This window comes from Nerophis ophidion, linkage group LG24 (assembly GCF_033978795.1).
Source record: "Nerophis ophidion isolate RoL-2023_Sa linkage group LG24, RoL_Noph_v1.0, whole genome shotgun sequence".
NCBI lineage: Eukaryota > Metazoa > Chordata > Actinopteri > Syngnathiformes > Syngnathidae > Nerophis > Nerophis ophidion.
The window spans coordinates 10708698-10725408 of NC_084634.1; the positions used below are offsets into that span (position 1 = coordinate 10708698).

General features: G+C 32.6%; 1 protein-coding gene across 1 annotated transcript in view; it reads right to left on the bottom strand.

The window, feature by feature from the left end:
- Positions 1 to 16711, bottom strand: part of emilin1a (elastin microfibril interfacer 1a) — a 110840-nt gene that overhangs the window by 37059 nt on the left and 57070 nt on the right. The window contains exons 3-5 of the mRNA XM_061886289.1: positions 7959 to 8146; positions 1800 to 1899; positions 1609 to 1717 (exon numbers count right to left, since the gene is read on the bottom strand). Coding sequence (XP_061742273.1) covers positions 1609 to 1717; positions 1800 to 1899; positions 7959 to 8146 — 397 coding nt within the window. The remainder of the gene's footprint in view (positions 1 to 1608; positions 1718 to 1799; positions 1900 to 7958; positions 8147 to 16711) is intronic.

Below are 16711 nucleotides of genomic sequence, written 5' to 3' on the forward strand. Positions count from 1 at the left end.
CGTAGCTTGATGAGAAAAGACAAGTTATATGACTCTTAAGGGTTGCAGCCGCAAAATTAGCGAAGCAAAAATAGATTGAAAGGTTAGCATGCTGGAATGCTAATATTTTTTCCTCACCGTTATTTTTCACCAATGACAATCAAGCCAATTTAATGTTTTTAAAACAGGCAGCTGTGTGGGCTGCTTTAAGGTCCTTCTAACCTCATTGGGGTCCTTCAAGCATTAACGCCAAACGTCTTCCGGGGGGAAAGTTTTTGTAGGGGGAAGAAATTTGGCGTGACAGCGCTAAGTGATTTTTAGGTTTAAACATACAAAATTAGCTACAACGCGAAGATGAAACGTTAGCATGCTAACCATAGCTTGACGACATATGACAAGTTAGCAATGATCTAAGATGGCACCAAGTCATAAAATCCATGATTTTTAGGTTTATACATACCAAACTAGCTACAAAGTGAAGGTGAAACGTTAGCATGCTGACGATAGCTTGACGACATAGGACAAGTTAGCAACAATCTAAGATGGCGCCAAGTATTAAAATCTGTGATTTGTAAGTATACACTTATAAAATTAGTTACAAAGCTAAGATAAAACGTTAGCATGCTAACAATAGTTTGATGACAAAGGAAAAGTTAGTAATGATTTAAGATGGCGCCAAGTATTAAAATCCATGATTTTTAAGTTTAAACATACAAAATTAGCTACAAAGCTAAGGTAAAACATTAGCATGTTGACGATAGCTTGATGACATAAGACAAGTTAGCAACAATTTAAGATGGCGCCAAGTATTAAAATCCACGATTTTTAAGTTTAAACTTACAAAATTAGCTACAAAGATAAGGTAAAATATTAGCATGCTAACTGTAGCTTGACGACATAAGACAAGTTAGCAACAATCTAAGATGGCGCCAAGTATTAAAATCCATGATTTTTAAGTTTTAAAATAAAAAAGTAGCTATAAAGCCAAGGTGAAAGGTTAGTATGCTAACTGTAGCTTGATGACATAGGACAAGTTAGCAACCATCTGAGATGGCGCCAAGTATTAAAATCCATGATTTTTAAGTTTAAACATATAAAATTAGTTACAAATTGAAGGTGAAACGTTAGCATGCTAACCGTAGCTTGACGACATAAGACAAGTTAGCAACAATCTTAGATGGCGCCAAGTATTAAAATCCATGATTTATAAGTTTTAAAATAAAAAAGTAGCTATAAAGCTAAGGTGAAACATTAGCATGCTAACCGTAGCTTGATAACATAGGACAAGTTAGCAACAATCTAAGATGGCGCCAAGTATTAAAATCCATGATTTTTAAGTTTAAACTTACAAAATTAGCTATGAAGCTAAGGTAAAATGTTAGCATGCTAACTGTACTTGATGGCACCAAGTATTAAAATGCCCTATTTCTAGGTGTGAACCAACAAAAATCAGTTAGAAAGCAGGATAAAATGTTAGCATGTTAGCATAAGTGCTGTAAGCATACTTCCAAGATGGCTACAAGTATCAAAAACCATGATTTTTAAGGTTAAACATAAAAAAAATTGCCTAAAAACCAGCAAAAGACAGTTAGCACACTTATGTTCCCCACAAGTCAGCAGAAAAGTCACCTGGGTCTTGTTGTACAGATGGTCCAGCTTGTTCTGGATGTTGTTGATGGTCTCCTTCATGTGCGGCTGGGCTGAGTCCGCTGGCACAATAGCTCCATTCAGTCGGGATCTGCTTCAAAGGACGGGACTATTCCAGTCTGACAGAACAGAGAACACCAGCAGCAAAACCAGCACCAGCAGACAGGACTTACAGCCTCTGGTTCACATCGTGGATGGAGGTCTGCATGCTGTGGAGGTCTTTGGTCAGGCGGCTGATGGTCTCTTCCAGCTTCCTCACCTTCTCCCTGTCACCTGTGGGCGTGAACACGAAAGAGTGGAATTTGCTACATTGAGGATTTTTTAAAGCAGATTCTACATATTTTTGGCCTAAATCAGGTATAAAATTACCGTATTTTCCAAACTATAGTGGTATATAAGCCACACCCACATCATTTCAGGGATTTTTTTCCCCATATATAAACCTCACCGGACTATAAATCGGAGATATACATGTTGTGGAATTAATTATATTCCGTCAATGTTTTTCATTGTTTCCAAACAGTGTGTGGAACAAGGCAGTAAAACGGCCGCTCAAACAAAACAGAAGTCATCTTCATGGACCCCCTAGCTGCGCAGGATAGCTCTATAGAATGCTCGCAATCTTAGATTAAAAGAGACATTAACATACTTGCGAGAAGCCGCCAAGCTACACGATTCATGACTTGTAGGTTTAAATGTACAAAATTAGCACAAAAAAAAAAACGTTAGCATAAATGAATAAAAGAGACATGCCCATTACTTCTAAAATGACGCAAAGTATCAAAACTCATGACTTTTAAAGTTAAAACAAACAAAGTTAGCTAAAAACTAGCAAAAAAAAACAGTTAACATGCTTATGTTCACACAAGTTAGCATACCTAAGCATAAAACGTAAAAAAAAAAGAGACATTAACATACTTCTAAAATGACGCCCAGTATCAAAATTCATGACTTTTAGGGTTAAAACGTACAAAGTTAGCTATAAAATAGCAAAAAAACGTTAGCATACTTGAATAAAAGAGACATTAACACACTTCTAAAATGACTCCAAGTATCAAAACTCATGACTTTTAGGGTTAAAATATACAAAGTTAGCTAAAAACTAGCAAAAAAAAAACAAAACAGCATGCTTATGTTCACACAAGTTAGCATAGCTAAGCATAAAATGCTAGCATACTTGAATAAAAGAGAAATTGACATACTTCATAAATGGCGCCAAGTATCAAAATCCATGTCTTTTAGGGTTAAATATACAAAGTTAGCTAAAAAACTAGCAAAAAAAAAACATTAGCATGCTTATGTTCACACAAGTTAGCATAGCTAAGCATAAAACATAAAAAAATTAAGACATTAACATACTTCCAAGAGGGCGCCAAGTATCAAAATCCATGAATTTTAGGGTTAAAACATACAACATTAGCTATAAACTAGCAACAAAACGTTAGCATACTTGAATAAAAGAGACATTAACATACTTATAAAATGACGCCAAGTATCAAAACTCATGACTTTTAGGGTTAAAACATACAAAGTTAGCTAAAAACTAGCAAAAAAACGTTAGCATACTTGAATAAAAGAGACATCAACATACTTCTAAAATGGCGCCAAGTGTCAAAACTTGTGACTTTTAGGGTTAAAACATACAAAGTTAGCTAAAAACTAGCAAAAAAAAAAAACCCGTTAGCATGCTTATGTTCACACAAGTTAGCAAAGCTAAGCATAAAACTGTAAAAAAAAGCGACATCAACATACTTCCAAGAGGGCGCCAAGCATCAAAATCTATGACTTTTAGGGTTAAAACTTACAAAGTCAGCTAAAAACTAGCAAAAAAAAAACCCGTTAGCATGCTTATGTTCATACAAGTTACCATAGCTAAGCATAAAACGCTAGCATGCTTGAATAATAAAGACATTAACATATTTCAAAAATTGCGCCGAGTATCAAAATCCACGACTTTTTGGGTTAAACTATACAAAGTTAGCTAAAAAGTAGCACAAAAAAAACATTAGCATGCTTATGTTCACACAAGTTAGCATAGCTAAGCATAAAACGTTAAAAAAAAGACATTAACATACTTCTAAAATGACGCTAAGGATATTTGAACCGAATGGAAGTTAATAAAAATACCTAAAATACCTAATGGACTTTAACAAAGGATCTTTGAACCTGATGGGCATTAATAAAGGATCTTTGAACCTAATGGACGTTCAAAATAGATCTTTGAACCTTATAGATGTTAATAAAAGATCTTTGAACCTAATGGAGATTAATAAAGGATCTTTGAACCCAATGGCCATTAATAAAGGATATTTGAACCTAATGGACATTAATAAAGGATCTTTGAACCTAATGGAGGTTATTAAAATATATTTTAACCTAATGGACATTGATAAAGGAACTTTGAACCCAATGTCTTGTTAATAAAGGATATTTGAACCTAATGGATGTTAATAAAGGATCTTTGAACCTAATGGGCATTAATAAAATATCTTTGACTCTAATGGATGTTAGTAAAGGATCTTTGAACCTAATGGGCATTAATAAAATATCTTTGAACCCAATGGACGTTATTAAAAGATATGTGAACCTGATGGACATTAATAAAGGATCTTTGAACCTAATGGACGTTAAAAAAAGATCTTTGAACCTTATGGATGTTAATAAAAGATCTTTGAAACTAATGGAGGTTAATAAAGGATCTTTGAACCTAATGGACGTTAATAAAGGATCTTTGAACCTTATGGACGTTAATAAAGGATCTTTGAACCTAATGGATGTTAATAAAGGATCTTTGAACCTAATGGACTTTAAAAAAAGATCTTTGAACCTAAAGGACGTTAATAAATGATCTTTGAACCTAATGGACGTTAATAAAGGATCTTTGAACCTAATGGGCATTAATAAAAGATCTTTGAACCTAATGGACGTTATTAAAAGATATTTGAACTTGATGGACGTTAATAAAGGATCTTTGAATCTAATGGACGTTAATAAAAGATCTTTGAATCTAATGGACGTTAATAAAAGATCTTTGAACCTGATGGGCATTAATAAAAGATCTTTGAACCTATTGGACATTATTAAAATATATTTGAACCTGATGGATGTTAATAAAGGATATTTGAACCTAATGGATGTTAATAAAGGATCTTTGAACCTAATGGACGCCAATAAAGGATCTTTGCCCTAATGGATGTCAATAAAGGATATTTGAACGTCTATAAAATAGCTTTGAACCTAATGTATGTTAAATAAAGGATCTTTGACCTTAATGGACGTTAATAAAAGATCTTTGAATTTTTTTTTAAATACGTGTTGTGATTGGACCTCTATTTACAAAGTTCAGTGCGCAGGTTGTGTCATGTGTGACTATGTGTGTTGACTTTTTGTGTGGCTTTATTTGCGCCATGAGTGGAATAGGTTTTTTGGGTTGGGTCATATACATATATGCTGTGCAATTCATTGAATGACTCACAATGTCCACCAGAGGGCAGATAGTGTGCAGCAATTATACTGTCATTTAATTCAAAATAAAGTTGGACAGCCCTGCTCCTAAGTGTTTATGTTTGTCTATCAAAGAAGGATCCAGAAAAGTCCGTACGGACGGTTTTGGCTTCTGGTTCTGGTTCGGTGCAACAGATGCAGTCTGGCTCAGGGTTGAAAGTTTCCGCTGCTTTCCATGTTGAGCCTCAGATAATGGAAAGAATGACATCAAGTCCGTGCCAAACAAAGGAAAAGTTCAAAGTCCAAATATAGTCTGGAATAATATCATATCAGCGGTCCCAGCGCTAAACCTTGTCTTCTTCTCCTTTTCCAAACCAACATCCACCAATCAGAAAACGGAGGTGCAAAAAGGAGCAAATGCACTGAACAACTAAATCCTTAACAGAAAGTTCCAATTATTTGAAACGGCAGCTATTATGGGTGCTTCTGAACTATTAAAAAAAAAAAAATCTAGTTCCATATATGAATTTCTACATGTATCATATTTGATACAGCCGGTCACAAAATATCATTGCAACTTAATGTTTTGTAACAAACCAAAACATAAACAATACACTTTTTAAAAAAAATTTTCAATGCACATTCAATGTTGTTTTTATGTGTTTTTTCCATCCATCCATCCATCATCTTCCGCTTATCCGAGGTCGGGTCGCAGGGGCAGCAGCCTAAGAAGGGAAGCCCAGACTTCCCTCTCCCCAGCCACTTCGTCCAGCTCTTTCCAGGGGATCCCGAGGCGTTCCCAGGCCAGCTGGGAGACATAGTCTTCCCAACGTGTCCTGGGTCTTCCCCGTGGCCTCCTACCGGTCGGACGTGCCCTAAATACCTCCCTAGGGAGGCGTTCGGGTGGCATCCTGACCTTCTGAACTAATTTTTTGAAAAAAATCTAATAAAAAGTCTAATTCCACATATGATTTTCAACTTGTATCATATTTGATACAGCCTGTCACAAAACATCATTGCAATTTAATGTTTTATAACAAACCAAAACATAAACAATGCACTTTTTAAAATCATTTTCAAAGCACCTTCAATGTTGTTTTTATGTGTTTCTTTACCCATCCATCCATCCATCCATCCATCCATCCATCCATTCATCCATCCATCTTGCGCTTAACCGAGGTCGGTTCGCGGGGCAGCAGCCTAAGCAGGGAAGCCCAGACTTTCCTCTCCCAAGCCACTTCGTCCAGCTCTTCCAGGGGGATCCTGATGCGTTCTCAGGCCAGCCGGAAGACATAGTCTTCCCAACGTGTCCTGGGTCTTCCCCGTGGCTTCCTACCGGTCGGACGTGCCCTAAACACCTCCCAAGGGAAGCGTTCGGGTGACATCCTGGCCTTCTCAACTAATCTTTTAAAAATATCCCCCCAAAAATTTAATTCCATATATGATTTTCAACGTGTATCATATTTGATACAGCCGGTCCCAAAATATATTTGCTATTTAAAGTTTTATAACAAACCAAAACATAAACATTATCCATCCATCTTCTTCCACTTATCCGAGGTTGGGTCGCGGTGGCAGCAGCCTAAGCAGGGAAGCCCAGACTTTCCTCTCCCAAGCCACTTCGTCCAGCTCTTCCAGGGGATCCCGAGGCGTTCCCAGGCCAGCCGGGAGACATGGTCTTCCCAACGTGTCCTGGATCTTCCCCGTGGCCTCCTACCGGTCGGACGTGCCCTAAACACCTCCCTAGGGAGGCGTTCGGGTAACATCCTGACCTTCTCAACTAATCTTTTAAAAATATCCCCAAAAAAATCTAATTCCATATATGATTTTCAATGTGTATCATATTTGATACAGTCGGTCAAAAGGCATCATCGCAATTTAATGTTTTATAACAAACCAAAACATAAACTATTCACTTTTTTAAAATAATCTTCAAAGCACCTCCAATGTTGTTTTTATGTATTTTTTTTAATGTAATTAATTTTTTTCAATCTTTGAAAAAATCTGAAAACTACAAAACATTATATTTGTTTATTTGAACCATCTAAAGACTGTGCATTGCTTCATGGTATTTATAATGTATGAATTGCAATAAAATTGACTAATTTGGAGACACAAAACATTTTATACCTGATGTTTCAAATTTGATACATATATTTTCAACACATTTTTCCTAGGAAATATTACGTAATTTCACATTTAATCAACAAATTAACTGTTCATACTGATGTGTCAGTAAAAAATATATATTTTTCAGACCTTATACCTTTAAATTTGGCAAAGTTTCTCTTAAAAAATCAAGTGTTTCTGGTTTCTTCTTCATGGCCATCTTGCAGGATTTATGGACAGCCCTCTAATAGGTCAGCACTGCCCTCATTGAGGACTATACGTGTAATGCGTGCATCTGATCTGATACGTCAGACTTTTTAGGACAAACCAATTACACTGATGAGGCAGGGGGCTCAAAATGTATCATTTCTGATACATTCGAGGGCTAACCATCAATACGCTGACTTTTAAAGACGTTTTTGGAGTTAGGGAGTCTTTCTCGGGTTCGTCTATATTTGATCATTGAACTGCTGGCACACAAACTTCCGGGTCAAACAACACGAAAGTTGAGCAGAGCGACTGTGAGGTGAAGTGAATTATATTTATATAGCGCTTTTCTCTAGTGACTCAAAGTGCTTTGCATAGTGAAACCCAATATCTAAGTTACATTTAAACCAGTGTGGGTGGCACTGGGTGCAGGTGGGTAAAGTGTCTCGGTTGGCAGAATCGGGGATCGAACCTGGAACCCTCAAGTTGCTGGCACGGCCACTCTACCAACCGAGCTGTACCGCCCCTGTAATTGTAACAGCAAACAAGTATGACATCATGCGGATCGTTACCATCTCCACTTTCTCCGCCGCCGCCGGGTGTGTCGCCCGTCTGCTTGACGCCGGGCCGCTTGCTGTCGCTGGTCGCCCTCGGCCCTTCGTGGCAGTCCTCTCCCGAGTATCCATGGCAACACTTCCACTCCATCTCGGTCACCATCTTGTAGGCCACCTTGTACCTCGGCCTCCGGTACGTCCGGTACCTGCCCGGCGGGCACAAAACATAACGTTGAAACAACGTGCTTTTTGACTACGTTTAATCAATGTTGGATTCTGACATTGATTAGAACATTGAAAATTGAACATTGACGTTAATAAAGGATCTTTGAACCTAATGGAAGTAAATGAACGATATTTGAACCTAATGGACGTTAATAAAGGATCTTTGAACCAAATAAATGTTAATAAAAGATATTTGAACCCAATGGACGTTCATAAAATATCTTTGAACTTAATGGACGTTAATAAAGGATCTTTGAACCTGAAGGATGTTAATAAAAGATATATGGACGTTAATAAAGGATCTTTGAACCTGATGGATATTAATGAAAGATATTTGAACCTAATGGACGTTAATAAAGGATCTTTGAACCCAATTGATGTTAATGAAATATTTTCGAACCTAATGGACGTCAATAAAGGAACTTTAAAACCTAATGGAGGTTAATAAAGGATCTTTGAACCTCAATAAATGATATTTTAACTTAATGGATGCTAATAATGGATATTTGAACCTAATGGATGTTAGTAAAATATCTTTGAACCTAATGGACGTTAATAAAGGATCTTTGAACCCAATTGATGTTAATGAAATATTTTTTAACCTAATGGACGTTAATAAAGGAACTTTAAAACCTAATGGAGGTTAATAAATGATCTTTGAACCTCAATAAATGATATTTTAACTTAATGGACGCTAATAATGGATATTTGAACCTAATGGATGTTAGTAAAATATCTTTGAACCTAATGGACGTTAATAAAGGATCTTTGAACCTAATGGATGTTAATGAAAGATATTTGAACCTAATGGACGTTAATAAAGGATCTTTGAACCCAATTGATGTTAATGAAATATTTTTTAACCTAATGGACGTTAATAAAGGATCTTTAAACTCAATAAAGGATCTTTTAACCAAATGGACATTAATAAAGTATCTTTGAACCTAATGAACGTTAATAAAATAAATTTGAACCTAATGGACCTTCATAAAAGATCTATGAACTTAATGGACGTTAATAAAGGATCTTTGAACCTAATGGACGTTAATAAAGGATCTTTGAACCCAATTGATGTTAATGAATTATTTTTGAATCTAATGGACGTTAATAAAGGATCTTTGAACCTAATGGATGTTAATGAAAGATATTTGAACCTAATGGACGTTAATAAAGGATCTTTGAACCCAATTGATGTTAATGAATTATTTTTGAATCTAATGGACGTTAATAAAGGATCTTTAAAACGTACTGGAGGTTAATAAAGGATCTTTGAACCTCAATAAATGATATTTTAACTTAATGGACGCTAATAAAGGATATTTGAACCTAATGGATGTTAGTAAAATATCTTTGAACCTAATGGACGTTAATAAAGGATCTTTGAACCCAATTGATGTTAATTTAATATTTTTTAACCTAATGGACGTTAATAAAGGAACTTTGAACCTCAATAAAGGATATTTTAACCAAATAGACGTTAATAAAATATTTTTGAACCTAATGGACGTTCATAAAAGAGCTTTGAACTTAATAGACGTCAATAAAGGATCTTTGAACCCAATTGATGTTGATACAATATTTTTTAACCTAATGGACGTTCGTAAAGGATCTTTGAACTTAAAAAAAGGATATTTGAACCAAATGGACGTTAATAAAATATGTTTGTACCTAATGGGTGTTCATAAAAGATCTTTGAACTTAATGGACGATAATAAAGGATCTTTGAACCTAATGGACGTTAGTAAAATATATTTGAACTTAATGGAAGCTAATAAAGAATCTTTCAACCTAATAGATGTTAATAAAGGACCTTTGAATGTAATGGATGTTAATAAAATATCTTTGAACCTAATGGATGTTAATAAAGGATCTTTAAACCCAATAAAGGATATTTTAACCAAATGGACATTAATAAATTATCTTTGAACCTAATGAACGTTCATAAAATAAATTTGAACCTAATGGACCTTAATAAAAGATCTTTGAACCTAATGGACGTTAATAAAGGATCTTTGAAACACAATAAAGGATATTTTAACCAAATGGACATTAATGAAATATGTTTGAACCTAATGGACGTTCATAAAAGATCTTTGAACTTAATGGACGTTAATAAAGAATATTTCAACCTAATGGATGTTGATAAAAGATATATGAACGTAATGGACGTTTATTTAAAGGATCTTTGAACCTCAAAAAAATGATATTTTAACTTAATGGACGCTAATAATGGATATTTTAACCTAATGGATGTTGGTAAAATATCTTTGAACCTAATGGACGTTAATAAAGGATCTTTGAACCAAATAAATGTTAGTAAAAGATATTTGAACCCAATGGACGTTCATAAAATATCTTTGAACTTGATGGACGTTAATAAAGGATCCTCGAACCTGAAGGATGTTAATAAAAGATATATGGACGTTAATTTAAAGGATCTTTGAACCTCAATAAATTATATTTTAACTTAATGGACGCTAATAATGGATATTTGAACCTAATGGATGTTAGTAAAATATCTTTGAACATAATGGACGTTAATAAAGGATCTTTGAACCTAATGGATGTTAATGAAATATTTTTGAACCTAATGGACGTTAATAAAGGATCTTTAAAACCTAATGGAGGTTAATAAATGATCTTCGAACCTCAATAAATGATATTTTAACTTAATGGACGCTAATAATGGATATTTGAACCTAATGGATGTTAGTAAAATATCTTTGAACCTAATGGACGTTAATAAAGGATCTTTGAACCTAATGGATGTTAATGAAAGATATTTGAACCTAATGGACGTTAATAAAGGATCTTTGAACCCAATTGATGTTAATGAAATATTTTTTAACCTAATGGACGTTAATAAAGGATCTTTAAAACCTAATGGAGGTTAATAAATGATCTTTGAACCTCAATAAATGATATTTTAACTTAATGGACGTTAATAAAATATATTTGAACCTAATGGATGTTAGTAAAATATCTTTGAACCTAATGGACGTTAATAAAGGATCTTTGAACCCAATTGATGTTAACAAAATATTTTTGAACCTAATGGACGTTAATAAAGGATCTTTGAAACACAATAAAGGATATTTTAACCAAATGGACGTTAATAAAATATGTTTGAACCTAATGGACGTTCATAAAATATCTTTGAACTTAATGGACGCTAATAAAGAATCTTTCAACCTAATAGATGTTAATAAAGGATCTTTGAACGTAATGGATGTTAATAAAATATCTTTGAACCTAATGGATGTTAATAAAATATCTTTGAACCTAATGGACGTTAATAAAGGATCTTTAAACTCAATAAAGGATCTTTTAACCAAATGGACATTAATAAAGTATCTTTGAACCTAATGAACGTTAATAAAATAAATTTGAACCTAATGGACCTTCATAAAAGATCTATGAACTTAATGGACGTTAATAAAGGATATTTGAACCTAATGGATGTTAGTAAAATATCTTTGAACCTAATGGACGTTAATAAAGGATCTTTGAACCTAATGGATGTTAATGAAAGATATTTGAACCTAATGGACGTTAATAAAGGATCTTTGAACCCAATTGATGTTAATGAATTATTTTTGAATCTAATGGACGTTAATAAAGGATCTTTAAAACGTACTGGAGGTTAATAAAGGATCTTTGAACCTCAATAAATTATATTTTAACTTAATGGACGCTAATAAAGGATATTTGAACCTAATGGATGTTAGTAAAATATCTTTGAACCTAATGAACGTTAATAAAGGATCTTTGAACCCAATTGATGTTAATTTAATATTTTTTAACCTAATGGACGTTAATAAAGGAACTTTGAACCTCAATAAAGGATATTTTAACCAAATGGACGTTAATAAAATATTTTTGAACCTAATTGACGTTCATAAAAGAGCTTTGAACTTAATAGACGTCAATAAAGAATCTTTGAACCCAATTGATGTTGATACAATATTTTTTAATCTAATGGACGTTAATAAAGGATCTTTAAAACGTACTGGAGGTTAATAAAGGATCTTTGAACCTCAATAAATGATATTTTAACTTAATGGACGCTAATAAAGGATATTTGAATCTAATGGATGTTAGTAAAATATCTTTGAACCTAATGGACGTTAATAAAGGATCTTTGAACCCAATTGATGTTAATTTAATATTTTTTAACCTAATGGACGTTAATAAAGGAACTTTGAACCTCAATAAAGGATATTTTAACCAAATGGACGTTAATAAAATATTTTTGAACCTAATGGACGTTCATAAAAGAGCTTTGAACTTAATAGACGTCAATAAAGGATCTTTGAACCCAATTGATGTTGATACAATATTTTTTAACCTAATGGACGTTCGTAAAGGATCTTTGAACTTAAAAAAAGGATATTTTAACCAAATGGACATTAATAAAATATGTTTGTACCTAATGGGCGTTCATAAAAGATCTTTGAACTTAATGGACGTTAATAAAGGATCTTTGAACCTAATGGACGTTAGTAAAATATATTTGAACTTAATGGAAGCTAATAAAGAATCTTTCAACCTAATAGATGTTAATAAAGGACCTTTGAATGTAATGGATGTTAATAAAATATCTTTGAAAGTAATGGATGTTAATAAAATATCTTTGAACCTAATGGATGTTAATAAAATATCTTTGAAAGTAATGGATGTTAATAAAATATCTTTGAACCTAATGGATGTTAATAAAATAAATTTGAACCTAATAGACCTTAATAAAAGATCTTTGAACTTAATGGACGTTAATAAAGGATATTTGAACCTAATGGATGTTAGTAAAATATCTGTGAACCTAATGGACGTTAATAAAGGATCTTTGAAACACAATAAAGGATATTTTAACCAAATGGACATTAATGAAATATGTTTGAACCTAATGGACGTTCATAAAAGATCTTTGAACTTAATGGACGTTCATTAAATATATTAGAACTTAATGGACGTTAATAAAGAATATTTCAACCTAATGGATGTTTATAAAGGATCTTTGAACCTAATGGACGTTAATAAGGGGTCTTTGAACTCAATAAAGGATATTTTAATCAAATGGACATTAATAAAGTATTTTTGAACCTAATGGACCTTCATAAAAGATCTTTGAACTTAATGGACGTTAATAAAGGATCTTTGAACCTAATGGATGTTAATAAAATATCTTTAAAACCTAATGGAGGTTAATAAAGGATCTTTTAACCTCAATAAAGGATATTTTAACCAAATGGACGTTTTTTAAGTATCTTTGACCCTAATGGACGTTAATAAAAGATCTTTGAACTTAATGGGCGGTAATAAAGGATCTTTGAACCTAATGGACGTTCATTAAATATATTTGGACCTAATGGACGTCCATAAAAGACATTTGACCCTGATGGATATTAATAAAAGATCTTTGAACCTAATGGACATTAATAAAAGATCTTTGAACCTCAATGAAGGATATTTTAACCAAACGGACGTAAATAAAGGATCTTTGAACCTAATAGGAGTTCATAAAATATCTTTGAACTTAATGGACGCTGCTAATAAAGGATCTTTGAACCCTAAGAACATTAACAAAAGATATTTGAACCTAATCTATTTTATTAAAGGACCTTAGTATCTCTATAAAATATCTTTGAAACTTAATGGATGTTAATAAAGGATCTTTGAACCTCTATGAAAGATCTTTGAACCTAATGGACATTAATAAAATATCTTTGAACCTCAATAAAGGATACTTTAACCAAACGGACATAAATAAAGGATCTTTGAACCTAATAGACGTTCATAAAATATCTTTGAACCTAATGGACGCTGCTAATAAAGGATATTTGAACCTAATGGACATTAACAAAAGATCTTTGAACCTAATCTATTTTATTAAAGGACCTTAGTATCTCTATAAAATATCTTTGAAACTTAATGGATGTTAATAAAGGATCTTTGAACCTCTATGAAAGACCTTTGAACCTAATGGATGTTATTAAAAGATCTTTGAACCTATTGGACGTTAATTAAGGATCTTTGAATCTCTACAAAAGATATTTGAAACCTAATGGATGTTGATAAAGGATCTTTGAACCTCCATAAAAGATCTTTGAACCTAATGGATGTTAATAAAACATTTTTGAACCTAATGGACGATAATAAAGGATCTTTGAATCTAATGGACGTTAATAAAATATCTTTGAACCTAATGGACGTCAATAAAGGATCTTTGAACTTAATGGACATGAATTACTTTTCTTTGAACCTAAAGGATGTTAAAAAAGGATCTTTGAAGCTCTATAAAAGATCTTTAAAACTTAATGGATGTCTATAAAATATCTTTAAACGTAATGCATGTTCATAAAAGAGCTTTGAAACTTATTGGACGTTAATAACGGATCTTTGAACCTCTATAAAAAATGTTTGATCCTAATGGACGTTACTAAACTATTTTTGAAACTAATGGACATTAATACAGGATTTTTGAAACTAATGGACATTAATACAGGATCTTTGAACCTTATGAACGTTAATAAAGGATCTTTGAACCTAATGGACGTGAATAAAAGATATTTGAAACCTAATGGATGTTAATAAATGATCTTTGAACCTAATGAACGTTAATAAAGGATCTTTGAACCTAAAGGATGTGAATAAACTATTTTTGAAACTTAATGGATGTTAATAAATGATCTTTGAACCTAATGCATGTTATTAAAGGATTTTTGAACCCAATTGATGTTAATAAAAGATCTTTGAAGCTAATACATGCTAATAAATGCTCTCTGAACCTCTATAAAGGCTCTTTCAACCTAATGCATGTTAATAAAGGATCTTTGAACCTAATGCATGTTAATAAAATATATTTGGAACTTATTGGTTAATAAAAGAACTTTGAACCTAATGGACGTTCTTAAAATATCTTTGAACCTAATAGACATTAATAAAGGACCTTTGACTCTAATGGACATTAATAAAAGATCTTTGAACCTCAATAAAGGATATTCTAACCAAACGGACGTAAATAAAGGATCTTTGAACCTAATAAACGTTCATAAAATATCTTTGAACCTAATGGATGTTAGAAAAATATCTTTGAACCTAATGGACGTCCATAAAAGATCTTTGAACCTAATGGGCATTAATAAAAGATCTTTGAACCTCAATAAAGGATATTTTAACCAAACGGACGTAAATAAAGGATCTTTGAACCTAATGGACGCTGCTAATAAAGGATCATTGAACCTAATGGACATTAACAAAATATCTTTGAACCTAATCTATTTTATTAAAGGACCTTAGTATCTCTATAAAATATCTTTGAAACTTAATGGATGTTAATAAAGGATCTTTGAACCTCTATGAAAGATCTTTGAACCTAATGGATGTTATTAAAACATCTTTGAACCTATTGGACGTCAATTAAGGATCTTTGAATCTCTACAAAAGATATTTGAAACCTAATGGATGTTGATAAAGGATCTTTGAACCTCCATAAAAGATCTTTGAACCTAATGGATGTTAATAAAACATATTTGAACCTAATGGACGATAATAAAGGATCTTTGAACCTAATGGCCGTTAATAAAGGGTATGTGAATCTAATGGACGTTAATAAAATATCTTAGAGCCTAATGGACGTTAATAAAGGATCTTTGAACTTAATGGACATGAATTACTTTTCTTTGAACCTAAAGGATGTTAAAAAAGGATCTTTGAAGCTCTATAAAAGATCTTTAAAACTTAATGGATGTCTATAAAATATCTGTAAACGTAATGCATGTTCATAAAAGATCTTTGGAACTTACTGGACGTAAATAACGGATCTTTGAACCTCTATAAAAAAATCTTTGAACCTAATGGACGTTAATAAACTATTTTTGAAACTAATGGACATTAATACAGGATCTTTGAACCTTATGAACGTTAATAAAGGATCTTTGAACCTAATGGACGTTAATAAACTATTTTTGAAACTAATGGACATTAATACAGGATCTTTGAACCTTATGAACGTTAATAAAGGATCTTTGAACCTAATGGACGTGAATATACGATATTTGAAACCTAATGGATGTTAATAAATGATCTTTGAACCTAATGAACGTTAATAAAGGAACTTTGAACCTAAAGGATGTGAATAAACTATTTTTGAAACTTAATGGATGTTAATAAATGATCTTTGAACCTCCGTAAAAGATCTTAGAACCTAATGCATGTTATTAAAGGATTTTTGAACCCAATTGATGTTAATAAAAGATCTTTGAAGCTAATACATGCTAATAAATGCTCTCTGAACCTCTATAAAAGCTCTTTCAACCTAATGCATGTTAATAAAGGATCTTTGAACATAATGCATGTTAAAAAAATATATTTGGAACTTATTGGTTAATAAAGGATCTTTGAACCTCTATAAAAGCTATTTGAACCAAATGCATGTTAATAAAAGATCTTTGAAACTTAACAAGATGTTAATAAAGGATCTTTGAGCCTCTTTAAAAGCTATTTGAACATAATGCATGTTCATAAAGGATCTTTGAACCTACAGAAGT